The sequence below is a fragment of the Talpa europaea genome (genome assembly GCF_964194135.1).
Source record: "Talpa europaea genome assembly, chromosome: 1".
NCBI classification, from domain to species: domain Eukaryota; kingdom Metazoa; phylum Chordata; class Mammalia; order Eulipotyphla; family Talpidae; genus Talpa; species Talpa europaea.
The window spans coordinates 33,208,118-33,225,667 of NC_140073.1; the positions used below are offsets into that span (position 1 = coordinate 33,208,118).

Consider the following 17,550-nt stretch of genomic DNA (forward strand, 5'->3'; position numbering starts at 1 on the left):
ATAAGAAGCACGTCAATAAACAAAATTCTAGAAGAACCAGTTCCATACCAAGATGCTATAAAAATCTTGTGTCTCCTTTGTTCCTAATTATCTTTATTAATTTTCATGGTCTTCTTTCTACCCCTAAGTTACAGCTATAAGGCAATAAATGAATACACACAAAAAGAGGAGTCTGGTGTCTGTCAAACCTCAGCTGATTCTAATACGTCCACTCCTTGGCTGCTTGGCCTTAAGTGAGTCAATTGAACCTCATAAAGTTGTTGTAGAGATATAATCATGTGAATAATTCATGTAGTACACTTAGCATAATGCCTGGAATAGGTATGTGTTAACTAAATATAAGCAATTACTATATTCCCAATATTCTTAATAACATAAGTATATCTTGATAAGATCCTATACAGGGTGAACATATGCCCAAAAGACCCCCCTTCTCAACCTTGCCGTTAGTTCTAGGGTTTCATATTAGGTTGAAGACAGGCTAGGAGTCACACAGTCAATTTGAAAAGTTGATTTTTAAACCAGGTAAAATTCTGCAGGTGAGTCTGGAGTCATTTGGGTGGGAACAAAAGCTGGTCCTGCAAGCTACTAGAAGAAGGGGCTTGAAGGCCACTGCAGTGTTTACACTCTGTGGAGACAGTGACTTAGAACCCCCAGAGATCACTTCTCCATTTGAGCCCACCCAGTGTCAAGTGGTCCTTCTTCCATTAATAAAAGGGAAGACATTCATTCACAAATTAAATAGTAAAAAAAAATTCACAGAACCTGAGTTTGGCTCCAGGTTAACATTTTATGAGGCGATCAGAAACTGTTCACAGAGGAGTTCCTAGTTTTAACAAAATAATCCTTTTTTAAAAAATCAATAAGCTATGAATTTGACATCAAATCTAGAAAAATAATCAGACCTGCTTTTTCATTTTCACACTTGGTAGATAGTCCCTAGTCAATAGGAGGTCACTGGATCTCACACATATTTATTTACAGTGAATAAAGCATGCAATTGTGACTTGTACACTTCTTGCCAACGTAGTCTATCAGATTTTTTTTTTTAATTTACTCAAGTAGGCATCAGTGCAGCATGTACCAGGCACAGAACTAGGGACTACAAGGCCAAAGATGAATGCCATATAGTCCCTGTTCATAGGCAGCCATGGTACTTTGTCTGAAGTCTTTGAAATGCCACTTGGGCCTTCTGCCCAGACAATGATATTGGGACAGGAAAAGTAAGAAGGGGTAGGTGCCATCCTTACCTCCACATTCAGATATATTCCAAGCTTCTGGAGTCTTCGGGACCCCAGGATTTTCTGGTCTTGGGCATGGTTCACATGTGATTTGTCCTTCCTCATTTTGGAAGGTTCCATTTGGACATAAAATGCAGCGTTCTTGTGTTCCATCATAATATGTCCCAGCCCTGCAACTGACTAGCCAAAGGGGGAAACCATTTGGTCAGTTTGGGGACAGAGGCCCAAAAAAAACAATGTGAGTGCTAAAAATGAAAGTAAGCACCACCACGCCCAATGTAAACCTCCCCAGGACAGAACACACCCTACTCTGGGTCCTCTGTTCAAGGCCCTTTTCCAGGATCCCCACTGTTCAAGGTATGTATAGGTCCTTCCTCTCTGGGCCAGAAACTCCCTGGGAACAGGGAGCAGTGGTTCTAATGATTTTTAGAGCACAAGTACTTACTCTCCATACTTCACAGGGCTGTCAGAAGAATTACAAAGGTGAAAACCATTCATTGAACAAAGGCCTAATGCTGTGGGAACAGAGAAGGTGCTGAGTCTATTAATTCTGACATGGGACATCCCAGAAGCCTTCCTAGAGGAGGTCACATTTGCTTCGAGCCTTAAAAGATGAGTAGGGTCTTCCCAGATAATGAAAGGGGGCAGGTCATAAAGACTCATATGTGACGTATGGGAGGAGAGGAAAGAAAGGTAGGTTGTATATAAATTGACAAGATTCAAAAAAAAAAAAATAAAAAAAAAAAAATAAATTGACAAGATTCTTGAAAGCTGGCATTTGAATTTTATTCTACAGGTAAAAGAGTCATTGAAAGGAGAGGAAATAGGACCAGAGACTGTTTTGAAAACCTCAGTCTCTAGTGACTAAGGGAGGGTGATAGAGAAGATATTTAATAGATAAGCTGCCCAAAATAGCACTTGTAATAAATTTAATGTTACAAAGAGTAAACCCTGGTAAATGTCTTTTGAAAGGATAAACTACAAGGAAATTAATAACTATGTTTCTGATTATATTACTAGTATTATTAGTTAAGTGTGGACTTACACCTTATTTTGGGGTATGAATATGAAATAAATATATTGAGTTGGGCTCCCTAGATTAAAATTCAAATATTATCATCATAACCATCAAAATAACCTTTCTAATAGTTAACATTTGTTGAGTACTTACAATCCACTAGACAGTGTGCCAAAAGCTTCACATACTTTCTTATTTATTCCTAAGCACAGCCCTAAAGAGTGAGATGCTATTGTTAGCTCCATTTTACAGACACAGAGACTTAGGGATGTGTAATAATTTGGCCAAGTTCCGAGAGCTAGCCTATGAAATACACCTACAGTGAGATCAAGCGCTATGCATTAAGGGCAAAAAAAAGTCATTTTACAAAATTTCACACTGAACAGCAAATCAAAACTTTGCCAAGGATTTTCTGTGAGTTACTAAGGGAATTTACTTAGAATAAACACATTCTCTTTTGTACTTATGTTGCCAAGAAACAGAAAACAAAATAACACACAATCAAGTTAGCTGTTGTATCTCTTGGGTATTTGTTTTTATCCTATCCTACAAATGCAATCTACATAAATACTTTTAGGGTTAAAGATGGCAAAGTTCCCTATTACCAGTAATAGAAATATCTTTACATTATTCTTTAATAAAAAATAAACTCTTTTAAAATCATAGTAGACAAACTATGCCACATTTCAAATATTATTCTACAAATAAATACAATTAATAACATCTACCTTAAAATATAAATCTTAATGCTTTTTAATATTGTTTGGAGTTTCTTTCATAATATTTCTTTCATATTATTTAGCCTTTCTTTTATTATATATTTTATATAATTTATGGTATTAAAAAAAAAAAGCGAGCCAAACTCTTGCTTTCTTGGCAAACAACACTCTAATGAGTATGGTGCATAGCTCTGTGGCTGACAGAACCTATAATTCTACACTTATTCTCTAAGTGCAGCCCTACTTGATAACAGTTTCCAAAATCACTGTGGTTTCGGCCTATCTCCTGTGACATGCTGGGGTGAATTATGAACTAGGAATTCATGACTTTTTATCTTGTGTCCCACCTGACTATCCTGGTGCCTAAATCAGGCCAGTAAATGAGAGAATAATCCCTTCATGGCTCTACTGAGCCAACCTACCACGAAGACTGGCAGAAAGTAACTAAAACCAGAGCTGTCCCCAGCCCCTAATAGCCCACACCATTTCCATCTGGAGAGCAGCTGTTGTCAAGATGCTTGTTCTCCTCGAGGGGGGTGCCCAAATGATGACAGTGATCCCAAAGCCCATCAGGCATGGCTCATCCAAGCAGCAGGGTCTGAGCCTTCATGATTTTTCTGGCAGAAAAATAACTCCTCTGTGAGTGGACAAGACTAGACCCGAATCTCACTGGAAAGAGTAACTGGATGGGCTCCTGCTACCCTGGTGTCCACTCCTTCTTAGAACTATTTAAACCCTCCAAAGTCTTTTCAAGTTTACATTTTGAGAAGTCTGACAAAATCCCACATCTGTTACAATCTCTCAATTGAACAAAGGGCTGTGAAATGCCCATTGGGCCGCCCTGAGGAAAGAGGGTACCAGCTCTTCTTTCTCACAGTGAAAGGCCTGTTCACATAAACAAACTCAGATTGTCCCTCACAGTTTCCATTTTCCTTCCGAAAAGAAGACCTACAGAAATAATTCACACCAAGTACCTTCCAAATTAGTTTCTTTCACAAGGTAAAAATGAGCTAAACACTAAAAGGGATTCTAAAATGTCACGAAGAGACTGAAAACAGCTATTTGCAATGTGCTCAAGATCTGGCCTAAAGAGACCTCAAATCACACGTTCCAGTCGGTTCCCTTTTCTCCCTGAGCAGCCAGCTTGTTTTGAGGCCCCAGACAAAGGAGTCAATTGCCCCCAGAACACTTCACTATCACAGCAAAGCTTTTGTGCATCTTCAGTGACCATTAAAATCCCATTCTCAAATCCCACACAGCTGTTTTCTCCACATCTTTAAAAGAAAAATACAAGAAAGCTTTTCTGATGCAAAATGGAGAGAGCAGCGGGACCAGGATTAATGGCGACAAAGAGACCTAAAGGCTCACCCTCTTTTCAACACCACGGCCTTTGAGTGTTTCAGGCTGTGGACAAACACTATGGTCTCTCTGTGGGTAAGATGATGAAACTAATAAAAGAGGTCACTCTCCAGCATCTGACTGTTTTCTTAAGAATCATGCCTGGACTTCTGAGAAGAGCCACAGCAGCCCACGCGTATTCCCAGGGTTCATGGAGCTGTGCTTTGTCATAGCTCAGAGGCGCTGGTGCTCTCGGCAGTTCCCTGGAATGGAGATCCTGGTTTGAACCCCGTTTAAATGAATGTGTCAGGATAACAGGAGACAGCACCCCCTCGGGCTGAGAGGCTGATTCATCACATCTGTTCAGGTTTTTGGTATGTGCTCAGGTTTGTGATTTGAAAATATTCTTATAGGTGATTCAGAGAGATAAGCCCAGCTTGACACCTTCCTTGCCCAAGATATACTACGTTTGCTTACATCTAGTTAAGATTTAGGAGTGAAATTCTTCTGTCTCCAAAGATTTGCCCTTGGCACTCTTTTCTTTTAATGTTGGTGCCTATCCTTGGCACTTCAATTGGCATGAAGATGAAGATTCATTTATTCATTCGTTCAATTAAATACTTATTGGGCATTGATTAAGCACTGAGTACTGTTTTAGGACATGGAGGCAGAGCGGAGAATACAGGCATGACCCTGCCCAAGAGGGGCTCTCAATCGAGTGGAGGATATGGACAATAAATGAGCAACATACAGTAAAATGTTAACTAGCAGTGTGATAAACAAAAGTTGAACAGGAGAAGACGGAAAGACAAAGTGGTGGCAGTGGAGTTTTCGTGCATGTTATTTTGAGAGGGAAGCCAGGAAAGGCCCCCCTGAGCTCAGACCAGACTGAAATGAGGGAAATAAGCCTGCAATGGTTCTGCCTAACAGCAAAAAGCCAGTGTACTGGGACCATTAATGAAAAGGGGCAGGATGACAGGAGATGAATTTTGAAAAGCAAACAAGGGCCAGGCCAGAAGGTCATGTAAGGAAATTAGACCTCACTCATAGTATGTTGGAGAACTTGAATTGCAGAGACATGATATGACTTGTGATTTTAAAAGATTTTCTGGGATGGAGAACAGACTGAAGGCAGCCAAGAGTAAAGAGAGCAACTCACTGTCTATCGCAATAGACGATGCTAGAGACGATGGGGTTTAGAACAGAGAGGTAATAATGGAAGAGGAGAAAACTAGTTGGATTCAGGACATAATCTGAAAGCAGAGATGACAGCACTTGCTAATGGATTAAATGAGGAGCATGACAGAATGAGAGAGGTAAAGATGACTGAGATTTTCAACTTGAGCAACTAGGTAAATAGACATGCCATTTCCTGAGATGAGGGAGAAGGAGAAGCAGGTTTTATTTGTGAAGAAAGCAGATAAAACACTGGGCTTTACCCTTTGAATTTGGCTTGTTGGTTGACCAGGCAAGTGTTGATAGTGAAAAGGCATTGGTTACACTGGTTACCTCCAAGGCAAGATATTACAGGGATTTACAAAATGATCAGCTGGGTGTCTGAAAAGCATTTTCACATCTCTATACATTATGGCTTACCTAAAAATAAGAAATAAAGTCTCACTGACTTAGTGTATGCGTATGCCTGGCCCCTCAGCTAATGTACTTCTCCATGAGGTATGAAGACACAAGGTCTCCAAGAGCAGGCAATCCACAACTTGGGGGTAGGAGGTACTGACTGCTTGTTTTTTTAAAGATTTATTTATTTATGTATACAAGAGCTGGGGTACAAGCCAGAGGTGTGGGGGTGGGGGGTGAGAGGATTCACCAGACAGAGTGGGGAATAGAAAGGCAGACTGACTGAAGTACACTGCTGAGGGGAGTAGAGGGCCAGTCAGGAGAGGTCTGCTGCGCCATGTGGGTTGCTCCCTGGCCGAGGGATAGAACTTATGCTGCAAAGGATGCAGACAGCCTCATAGGTTGCATCCGAACCCCTTGTGCCACCAGGGAGGCCCATTGCTTCTTTTCAAAGTATTGAGAAGAGTTACAGTTGAATCCTGTCTGGTTGAACAGATGTCCTCATTGTGTTATCTAGTTCGAACCAAACCATCACTAAATAGAAGGCAGTTTCAAGTGATTCCTGTAGAGACTGAAGGCAGCACCACAATGAAAGCAAAGGTGAACAACAGTGTCAGACCTAAAAGAGCTTTTACTCCTAGCACTAGCAATTGGTCAAACCGCACCATGAGAAGTAGTAACCATATCATCAGATCTGACACACATCAAGCCAAAACACAAGCAATGAGCAAAAGATTATCTGAAAAATGGAGGCATAACCACACTGGTAAAAATGAACAATGCCAAATTGTGGGCAAGGCGCCCTCAGATGCTAGCCAGTTTTTTCAGAATTTGTCTACTAATCTGTATCTCATTCTTCTACCTTTTATGATGTATATATTAGTCAATGGTACAAGTATATCATTTTAAAACAAATATTCACAAATTCAAAAATATTTTACTGTGTGTGTGATCAAAACACACAACATGTCTGGGATAGAGAAGTCCATAGAGCAAAATAGCTGGAGGTCAGAGTTGGAGAGGGTGGTTTGGGTATCACCAGCATATAGTGGTATTTAAAGCTATGACACTGGATGAGGTCACCTAGAAGAATGTGAAGATAGGAGACAGGTGAAGATAGGAGACAGGGCACAACAGTGTGTTAGTGAGAGCCAGCAACTGGATTTGGTAATACAAAGGTGATCAGAAACCTTGAAAAAAGCAGTTCAGTTTGGGTGGAGAGGTTGGGAATGAAAACCAGAGTTGAGAAAATGGGAGATGTAGAAGCAAAATGAGTTTAGGAACTTTTTTTAATTATTTTTTAAAATTTTTAAATTATATATATTTTTACATCATTTTAATGGAGTTTTGTTCTATAGGCAGTTGAAGAAATGAGGCAGTGTTTGAAGAGAAGCATAAAGTCAGGAAAGTTTGCTTGGGTTTTAATACAGGCAATAGGTTTGTGTGCTGCTGAAATGACGTATAGAGAAGGAGAATTGTAAGGGTGCGTGTGTGTATATGTGTGTGTGTCTGTGTGTGGTGTGTCCATGGAACACTGCCAAAGCAATGTTCTCAGAAAGGTAAGAGGGATGAGCTCCAGTGCCTAAGTAGAGGAGTTTGTCCTGTATAGGATATGGAGTGTGTATCCATTTTAATAGGAGACAAGTCAAACAGATGGCAGGTTAGCATAAGATAAGGGATAAAATCATTTTCCTAGACTCCTAGACCCCATGGACATCTCTGCCCAGAAGTCTGTTACAACTCAATTTCAACTTGCCCAAGGGAACACTTCTCTTTCCTTCTCTGCTCAGTCTCTCCTACTTCTCTGGGTTTACTTTTTTTTAAAAAAAAGATTTATTTATCTATTCATTATCTATTCATTATCTATTCTACAAGCACTGGGTACAGTCAGATGCGCAGGAGGGTGAGAGAATCCACCAGAGCCAGAGCAGGGAGCAGAACAGGCAGACTGACAAAGTACACTGCTGAGGGGAGCAGCCGGCGCAGCAGGAGAGGTCCGTCATGCCATGTGGGACCCTCACCTGCGGCCAGGGATTGAACTGGCGTTGCAGAGGCTGCGGGCAGCTTTGAAGCCCAGCGCTCAACCGCTGCGCTACCAGGGGAGGCCCTGGCTTTACTCTTTTTATAAACAGCTTCTCAACAATCCCAGTCAGCAGGGTTCCAAATTGAAGTTATCCTAGACTTTTCTCCTCCCTGTAATGACAGCCTACAATCGTGTCCCTGTTGTCCATCCCCTATTCTTCAACCCGTTGGCACATCCCCTGTTCTTCAAACCTTTGGCAGTTCAACCCCTTTGATCGTCACCACCTCTTCTCTAGATTACTGTCAAAACCTTCTGACTATTTCCCTTGCCTTCTTTTCCTTCCCTGCCTCTGCTCTGTTGCATCCTACAACCATAGCCATCTTTCTAACGTGCTTCTCTGACTGCTTCACTCCCTGGATCAGAACCCCTCTTGACTTGATTCTTTATTCTTCTCTCAGTGTTTTTGACTCAAATTCAGTCTTGAGTTTCCTTTTCTGTATCTGAGTTTTCATTCTTTCTCATGGTCTCTCAAAAGCCTATTTTCCCCCCTGCTTTTCCTATAAATCTTTTCTGATTATTTCTTCCCCAGTGGTCACATTCATCTAACTATTCGGCGAACTCACAGTTCAGTTTCATTGGGTTTTTTGTTTTTGTTTTTTTCAGTATTCCTTGCATACAAAACAGGGTTGGATAAGATGAGGGACATGTGGGAAACAAATGACAAATCAGAGGCCAAATCAGAAATCTCTGAGCTCACCCCCACCCTTTCCTCTTCTTAGTCCCCAATCTAATATATTACCAGATGCTCATTTTTCCTGCTAAATATTTCTGTAAACATTTTCTACTCCATGTATTGTCTTCATGTTCTCAATATAACTTTTGCCAAACATTCAAAAACCTCTCAAATTGATTTTTCTGTCTCCATTTCTGACCCCCCAACTCAGTCAGAGAGATCTTGCTACACTACAAAGACCTACCTGGACATTGCTTGACCAATCTTCTAATGGCATGAAGAGATAAAGTAAGGGCTTGCCAGCAACATAACCAAGCCTCTCATGATTTGGTCATGCTTTCCCCACAAGCCTAGCTGCTCCTCATCTCCTACTTGCACGCAGCATAGTAATACTGAAATATTAGTAATCTCCTGGGCACACCTTTCTTATTCTCATTCCCCAAGGCTATTCTCTTGTCTGAATACCCTTCCTCTTTGTGCATCCTTCGAAACCCAGCATCAGCTTTCTCTCTTTTGAGAAGGCTTCTTTGATTCTTCCATGGGAGGGCTAAGAACATCTTATTATCCAGGCCTCCTCACCACCCACCACAGAGCTGGCCCATAGAGCATTCTCCTTATGGATACAGTATGAATAGCATAATCACAGGGCACAGTTTATGCCCAGGGGAGGTGAGAGTACTTGAGTTTGAGAGAATTAAGAACATAGCTCTTCAAACTTAAAAGACATTTCTCCAAAGAGGAAATGCAAACAGCCAACAGGCATATGAAAAAATGTTCAACATCCCTTATAATCAGGGAAATGCAAATCAAAACCACAATGAGAATACCAGTAAGAATGGCATATATTAAAAAAACTAGCAATAACAAATGTTGGCCAGGATGTGGTGAAAAAGGAACTCTCCTGTATTGCTGGTGGGAGTGTAAACTGGTTCAACCACTATGGAAAGCTGTCTGAAGGCTCCTCAGTCTACAAAAAATGGAGTTACCATATGACCCAGCAATTCCACTCCTAGGGATCTACCCAAGGACAAAAAAACATTGATTCAAAAGAACACCTGTACACCTGTGTTGAATGCAGCACTATTTACAATAGGTAAAACCTGGAGACAACCTGAATGCCCAAAAATAGATGACTGGATCAGAAAGATGTGGTATATATGCACAATGGAATATTATTCAGCAATCAAAAAAAGATAAACACGCTATTTGCAGCAACATGGATGGAGCTAGAAGGAATTATGCTCAGTGAAATAAGCCAGAAGGAAAAAGAAAAATATCAGATGGGGCCTCCCTGGTGGCGCAGTGGTTGAGCGCTGGGTTGCGAAGCTGCCCGCGGCCTCTGCGGCGTCGGTTCGATCCCCGGCTGTTCCCCAGCCACCAGAGGAGGGTCCCACATGGCACGCAGACCTCTCCTGCCGCCCGCTGCTCCCCTCAGCAGTGTACTTCGGTCCTTCTGCCTGCTCTGCTCTCCGCTCTGGCTCTGGTGAATTCTCTCACCCTCCCACGCTTCTGACTGTACCCAGTGCATGTATAAACAAAAACAAATAAAAAAAAATGCCTCTATAAAAAAATAAATAAAAATAATAAAAAAATAATAAAGTTTCAATTTAAAAAAAAAAAGAAAAAAAAAAGAAAAATATCAGATGGTTTCACTTATAGCAGGAATATAGGGGAACCCAATAAGACATCAGTGTAAAAAAATAATAACAGTACAAAACACAAAAAAATCAAAAACAGGCAATTATAAACCAGAGACATCCTGCAGGAGAGGAGGAGGGAGAGAGATCAGAGGGAGGGAGGGAGGAGCACAGGGGACTGAGGTGATGGTGCACGGGTGCTTTGGTGAGGGAAATTCTATGGGGACTACACCTGAGTGGGTGGGGGAAGCAAATATTGTTTAAAAATGAACAATGGTGCAAAAAAATTTTTTTTAATTTAAAAAAAGAACATAGCTCTTCAGTCAGATCTGGATTGGAATCTTGGCTCTGCCACTTACTTGCTGAGTGACATGGGGAAGCTGCTTATCTCCCTATGCTTTTGTTTCTTGATCAGTAAAAAAAAAAAAAGGCATAATACAAAATAGATATGTGGTGAGGACAAATGAGATAATATATGGGTACAGTCAAGTATCATTTAGTGACCAGGATATGATCTGAGAAATGTGTTGTTAGATAATTGTGTTGTACACACCTGGTAGAGGGTAATTACACAAATCAAGCGTCTATAGTATGAACTATTGGACCACTTTCGTACATGTGGTCTGTCATCCACTGACATGTTGCTAAGTGATACCTGACTGTAAAAGAGTTTAGCACAGCACTGAACACATTGGAAGTGTTCAATAAATGTTCAACCATTTTGTTAAATTATGTTTCAAAACTTTTTAATTAGAGGAATTTCCTACCAAGTCTGTGTGGTAAATATTGGTTTAATAGTGGCCTATGGGGACTCCCTGGTGGCACAGGGGTTAAAGACAGTGCTATCAAGCTATCACCAACCACTGCAGCATGAGTTCGAGCCCCGGCCTACCAGGGAGAAACCCACAAGGCACAGCAGACCTCTCCTGTCTCACCCGTTGCTCCCCTCAGCAGTGTATTTCAGTAGATCTGACTGTTCTGCTCCCCATTTCTCTCTGGTGAATCCTCACACACACACACCCCCACCCTGCACCTCTGGCTTACACCCCAGTTCTTGTATGCATAAATAAATGAAATCTTTTTAAAAAATACTGGCTTATGTTACTAATAAAGACTTTACTTTCCTTGATTAAAGTAGAAAAGAATACTTCTCTCTGTTCCATTCTAAACAATCTCTCAGTTTTGAAAGAATTAAGAAAATGTCTGAGAAGAAATACAAAGTGCTCTGCACTTGCAGATCTGTGGATCCCCTCTTTGCCAAGGGGCTCCCCATTCCTCTCCCTCTGGGGCTGTGAAAACCCAGCCCCTCCTCACTTAGGTCTCAGTAGGAATATCACCTGCTCTCAGAGCCCACCCTGAACACTGCAAGAAGAGTAGCCTCCCTCCCCTCTAACCTTCTCTGTTTATCTTCAGCACTTGTAACTACTGGATTTATCTTTTTTCTTTATGTTTTATTGCCCATCTCCCTTTGTTAGAATGTGAACTTCATGAGAACGGGAACTTTGCTCACTATTTCATCACTGCTCCATCCCAAGTACAGAGTGGCTCAAAGTTGTAGCTCAGTAAATACTGTTTGAATAAATTTTTCTCAATAGCATCAGGGCAAAGCTACTGCTTAAAAATTTGAATTAAACTTTCCTAGTCTTTCAAGAACGTAGGCACTAAAACACTACCCAGTTTGCTAGTGGATTATCTTTTAATAGACTCAGCAAGTTTTAAGAATAATCAAATACAAAAATACATATATAAGCAACTATATTTTGAGAGCAACTTTATGAAAGAATAAATATCTATGAAAGAATAAGTATCTATGAAAATAGCCAGAAATTTATACTATCATTAATTTTTCTTTAGCTATGAAGATTACTATGGATTACTATGGAGTTTAAGAATTTTTTTCTTAGTGAATATAATCACCATTTTTTCCAAATCTTGCTAAAATAGATAACAGATGGTACAAAGGTCACTGATAGATCAGGCTGCCCCTGAATTCCTCAAATACCAGATTAATGAGACTTCACTATGTAAAAATGACTCTAAGAAAGTGTTTAATTGCTCAGAAGTGATTATGTATTCTGCTGAACTTGAGACTTTAAAATTTATTAATGATGTTGAAAACAAATAATTTAATGGAAAAAATTGGCAAAGAAAATGAATATCTTAGAAGGATTCCAAATGGCCACAGATATATGACACCATCTTACTAATAATCAAAGGAAACAAATTTAAAGGACTATCATTTCAGCAAAAATGAAAAGTATCAACGATAAGCCATGTTAGCAGTGATGCGCAATAAAACATGAAGTATATATTAGTATGGTCTCTTTAGAGGGGGATTTGGCAGTGTCTATACAGTTTTTTTTTTTGTTTGTTTGTTTTTTTATTTTTGGTGGGACCCTCACCCGTAGCCGGGGATCAAACTGGCGCTGCAGAGGCCAGCGCTCAACCACTGCGCCACCAGGGGAGGCCCCTATACAGTTTTAAATACACATGTCCTTTGACCCAGAAGTTGGACTTCTACAAGTCTATCTTTCAGAAATATTGGCCATGTGCCCCCAAAATAATATTCACTGAAGCATTATTTGTAATAGAAAAAGTAGAAATAACTTAAGGGTCCACCAATGAGAGTATAGTGAAAATAAACAGGTGTCTTAAAATAAGAAGATTAGATAGCTTTAAAAGAATCAAGATAGTTCATTTATAGAATGGATTTATCCGTAAAAGAACACAGCCCAATTTGAACTGTTTTTTAAAACATGATTCTTGGGCCTCCCTGGTGGTGCAGCGGTTGAGCGCTGGGTTGCAAAACTGCCCGCAGCCTCTGTGGTGCCGGTTCGATCACTGGCTGCTCCCCGACCACTGGAGGAGGGTCTCGCATGGCGCGCAGACCTCTCCTGCTGCCCGCTGCTCCCCTCAGCAGTGTACTTCGGTCCTTCTGCCTGCTCTGCTCTCTACTCTGGCTCTGGTGGATTCTCTCACCCTCCCGCGCTTCTGACTGTACCCAGAGCTTGTATAAATAAATAAATAAATCTTTTTTTAAAAAAATAAAACATGATTCTTAAACATAGACTTGTAGTTTATTTTCAACACAGCAGCCAGAATTATCCCTTTATAATCTAATTCGGAATCCTGTTATTTCCCTGCTCAAAACCCTTACTGAGATTCAAAGTCCTCTCTACAATTTCCATCCCCACGAGATCTGGGCCTCTGCTGCAGCAGCTCTGACATCCTCCCTCTCCATGCTAAGGCTCTCCTCGTCCTGGCCTTTTTTCCTAATTCCTCAGGGGTTTTGTACTTGTTGTTTTCTTTGCCTTAGATCTCTTAGTGGCCAAAAGACATATGAAAAAATGTTCAATATCACTTGTAATCAGAGAAATGCACATATTAAAAAACTAGCAACAACAAATGTTGGCGAGGTTGTGGAGAAAAAGTAACTCTCCTGTGCTGCTGGTGGGAGTGCAGACTGGTCCAACCACTATGGAGAGTTGTGTGGAGATTTGTTGACCTACTAAACATAGAGCTTCCATATCCTACTAAACATAGAGCTACTAAACATGACCTACTAAACATAGAGCTCCTGATCCAGCAATTCCATTCCTAGGTATTACCCAGAGGACACAGAATCATTAATTCAAAAGGGCACCTGCACGCCTATGTTTATAGCAGCATTATTTACAATAGCTAAGCTTTGGAAACAACCCAAATGCCCAAAAATAGATGACTGGATCAAGAAGATGTGGTACATATACACAATGGAATATTACTCAGCAATCAAAAAAGATAAGCACATGCAGTTTGCAGCAACATGGATGGAGCTAGAAGGGATCATGCTCAGTGAAATAAGCCAGAAAGAAAAAGAAAAATACCGGATGGTCTCACTCATAGCAGGAATCTAGAAAACCTAAATAAAGGACCAGGAAAAGACTAATTATACAAAGTAAAAATCAAAATCAGCAAGCAACTATAAACCAGAGATATACTACGGAGGGGGGATGGAAAGGGAGAGGAACGACTAGAGTCAAAATAAGGGGGGGGGGGTTGCAATTGTATGGAGAATATAACCAAAATGATAATGCATACATTATGCAAAAATGAAAAATGATGTAAGAATTATATAAAATAAAATATTAAAAAAAAAGATCTTCTCTGAGATATCCCTATAGCTTGTTTCCTCCTTCCTTCACATCTCTATCCCAATGACACTTTACAATGACCATACTCCTTGAGCACAGTCTGCTTTTGTGGAGAGAATGTTCCTTCTTGTCTTCCCCTTGCCCTGGCACTTTCTATTCTGCTTCTTAGCTTGCCTGTTCTTCATTTTCTTAGCACCATCCCTAAGTGATTATTTTATTATTCATTGCTTTGTGGTCTTGTGGTCTGTCATCCTCTGCTCTAATTGTGAATTCTCTGCAAGCTAAGATTTTTTTTTGCTTTTTTTTTTTTTAACTTTTTTTGGGTAAAATGACTGGGTTCTCAGCATCTAGAAAAACTGACTGGCCTACCTCACCGTTTCTGTAACTCACCACAGAAAGCAGGGCTGTAGCAGCCAACTCTCATTACCATTTGGTAGGAAAACTGGAACCCTTAGAATTGTAATTGAACGTGAGCCAACCAGCTGGGTTGTTTTTACTGTATTATTTTTATTTTTTAAAGAGAGTCAGCTGGAATAAAAGTCAAGACTATTTGAGAACCAGTCCCTAGTGCACAGTTATACTTGATTTTATATTTGATTTTCACTGTTTTGGCAAAGGTACAGATTTGGGCTGTGTGGCTATTGCTAATGATTCTCCTGTATGAGAGCACTGGGCTCAGCTTTGCTTGTTCAAAAACAATGATTTATTACTCCCTAGCTAGAGCTTCATTTTTTGGACCTCATGATTCTAATAACATTTCAGAAAGCACACCAATATATTCTGGTGGAGGGTCTGGTTACTGAAATTCACCTTACTTGGAACAAGAACACAGGCTTTGGAGTTGGACCATCCATGTGATCTTGAGTCAGAAAATTTAGCCTAAGCTTCAGTGTGTTCATCAGCTAAAGAAGATAATATATACCTAATAATATTACTGTTAAGATTAAATGAAATAATGCAGTTATAGTGTTCAGCATCATTCTTGTGAAAGTGAGAATTCAATAAGTCAGTACCACTATTTCTATGAGACACCCCCAATTTTCCCCTCTAAGACTCTCAGGTAGAATCTCCTAAAACAGTCTCTCACACAAAAAAAATCTCAAGACTAAGCACTCTGGAACCACCTCCCCCATTCATCAGATGAATAGAGTCGATAGTGTTCAAGTGCAGGGTCTCAAATTTAATTCTGAAACACACAAACATAAAATTATACACAGGGGACTGACCCTAGCAGGAGCTTTGGGCTGAAGCTCTTACAAGGCAGCTGAGTGATCCCACCCTCCCCTCTGCACAAAACTATGGCCAGAAGTTTGTTCCTTGCCACCATCAGTCAAGTCAGCAAGAGATGATAGGGGAACTGTTTCACACCTGCAGACTGAAAAGTCACCTTCCCTCAGATCCTCACACTGCCCTTTTCATCAAACCCCCCTCACCGCCCGCCTCTTCTTTTCTTCCCGCAACTTAGCAAACATTAATGAAGTGACCACCATAAGCCAGGCTCTATACCTGGTACTGGGGAGCTCCTGGTCCAGTAGGCATGACAGGCACTGACATGTAGTTCCCAAATGAGAGGGGGTGTCTAGAATGTTCTCTGAGGTGAGGATGGAGAGGGAAAGATGGGCCTAACTGACTTCTGGTCACCCTTAGCATTTATGGAGTTGAGACAGGCTGTTAACAAGAACATCTTGGTCAGCAGATCACTCACCACATTGGTTTTCTACATGACCCTGGCCCACTCCACAGGATTCAGCCTGGTGCTCAGGTGTAATGGGAGACTTTTTAGCCACTTGAAGGTCCATGCCCGAGAGCTGGAGATGGAACTGCTCCCTGTGGACAGCCTTCCGGAGTGTGCGGAGGGCTTTCCGGAGCCGCTTCTCTGTTCGCTTTATGATGCAGCTCAGGTCACAAGAAGCTACAGAAATGAGAGGGCCAGCAGCAGGAGAGGAGGTCAGGCTGCAGTGGCAAGGACGTCCAGGCCAACTGCAGGACCCACCAACACCCACAGTTCCCTGTGGACAGAATGGAGGAGACCTGGAGCAGGGCACCTAGCAGGCTGGGCAGCAATTGACTCAAACAGAAATTTGTTGACCAAAATAGTAACTTTGGGTTTTTATGAAGCAGATACAATCATCACATTTCAAAACAATTTAGTTTAGTTTGGGGTTAAAAAAGGAAGAAAAAAAAACAGGAGATACTTCAGTGGTTGCACTATTTTTTTTTCCCCAAGAATGATGAAAAGAGAAAGGCAAAGAGATAAGGAGCAAGCTGTGAGAAGCCTGGCACCGTATGCTGTTTTCAAACCAACCTGTCACCTCCTTTTGGTTAGTTTCAAGCTCAAACTCAACAGTGATAAACATTTCCTTAGTAGCACTTGGGCGGCCAGGAGCTCCCAGGACTTGCTTGCCGGAGCTGCATGTAAGGTTTGCGTAGAGGAAGCTCTCTTTTACTGAGCTGTGCTTCTCTGTATGAAGAAACAAAATTATCGGAAGCCAAATCCTGGCAAAGCACTCCGTTGAACATTCGCTAGAGCTCAGTAAACATTTCATTAAAACAACTCTCAAGGGACTAAACGATCAACTCCAGATGCCAAGATGTTGCAAGCCCTCAGCTTGGAGCATGATGACATTTTAATTTTGAAGAGCTAGTAAAGCTATATAACATTAAAATTTAGCTCTTGAAAATTATTTTCCTGGATAAATGCTGGATGTTTCCAACTGACTGGCCTCCTATGTGGAAGACGGGAACCAGGGGTCACCTTGCATTCCTTACTGGTAACACTCATGTTCTCACAGTTGGTTTCCTTAAAGCTGCACTGTGATGCACTAAGCAGGGGCTGAGGCTTCAAATAAGGAATGAACATCGGATAGAAAGGGAAGCAGGATTTCATGCTTTTAGGCAAACTGATCTTGGAGTAATTCTAACCCCAAGGGGAGGTTGGAAATCACATCAAGAGTGAAGTCCCATTTTGAAATAACTAGAAGCAGTAAATGGCACGACATCAGAAGCAAACAATTTCATGAAGGCACGTAGGATGGGAGTGAAAGTGTCACAGGAAGCAGGGCTTTGCACATCCCCATCCCCATTTGGTGCTGTCTCCCCTCTCCCTATGGCATCTAGTGAATCTTTTAACTAA

The 17,550-nt window shown here is 41.0% G+C and overlaps 1 protein-coding gene across 4 annotated transcripts in view; it reads right to left on the minus strand.

Moving 5' to 3' along the window:
* Positions 1–17,550, minus strand: part of SCUBE2 (signal peptide, CUB domain and EGF like domain containing 2) — a gene marked incomplete at both ends in the record, with an annotated part of 61,666 nt that overhangs the window by 11,711 nt on the left and 32,405 nt on the right. For 2 of the 4 annotated variants that reach the window (XM_084238571.1, XM_084238572.1), the window contains 3 exons: positions 1,251–1,421; positions 16,123–16,329; positions 16,723–16,878. In XM_084238571.1, the coding sequence (XP_084094697.1) occupies positions 1,251–1,421; positions 16,123–16,329; positions 16,723–16,878 (534 nt within the window). The remainder of the gene's footprint in view (positions 1–1,250; positions 1,422–16,122; positions 16,330–16,722; positions 16,879–17,550) is intronic. The other 2 variants (XM_084238574.1, XM_084238573.1) reach the window with 2 other exon arrangements.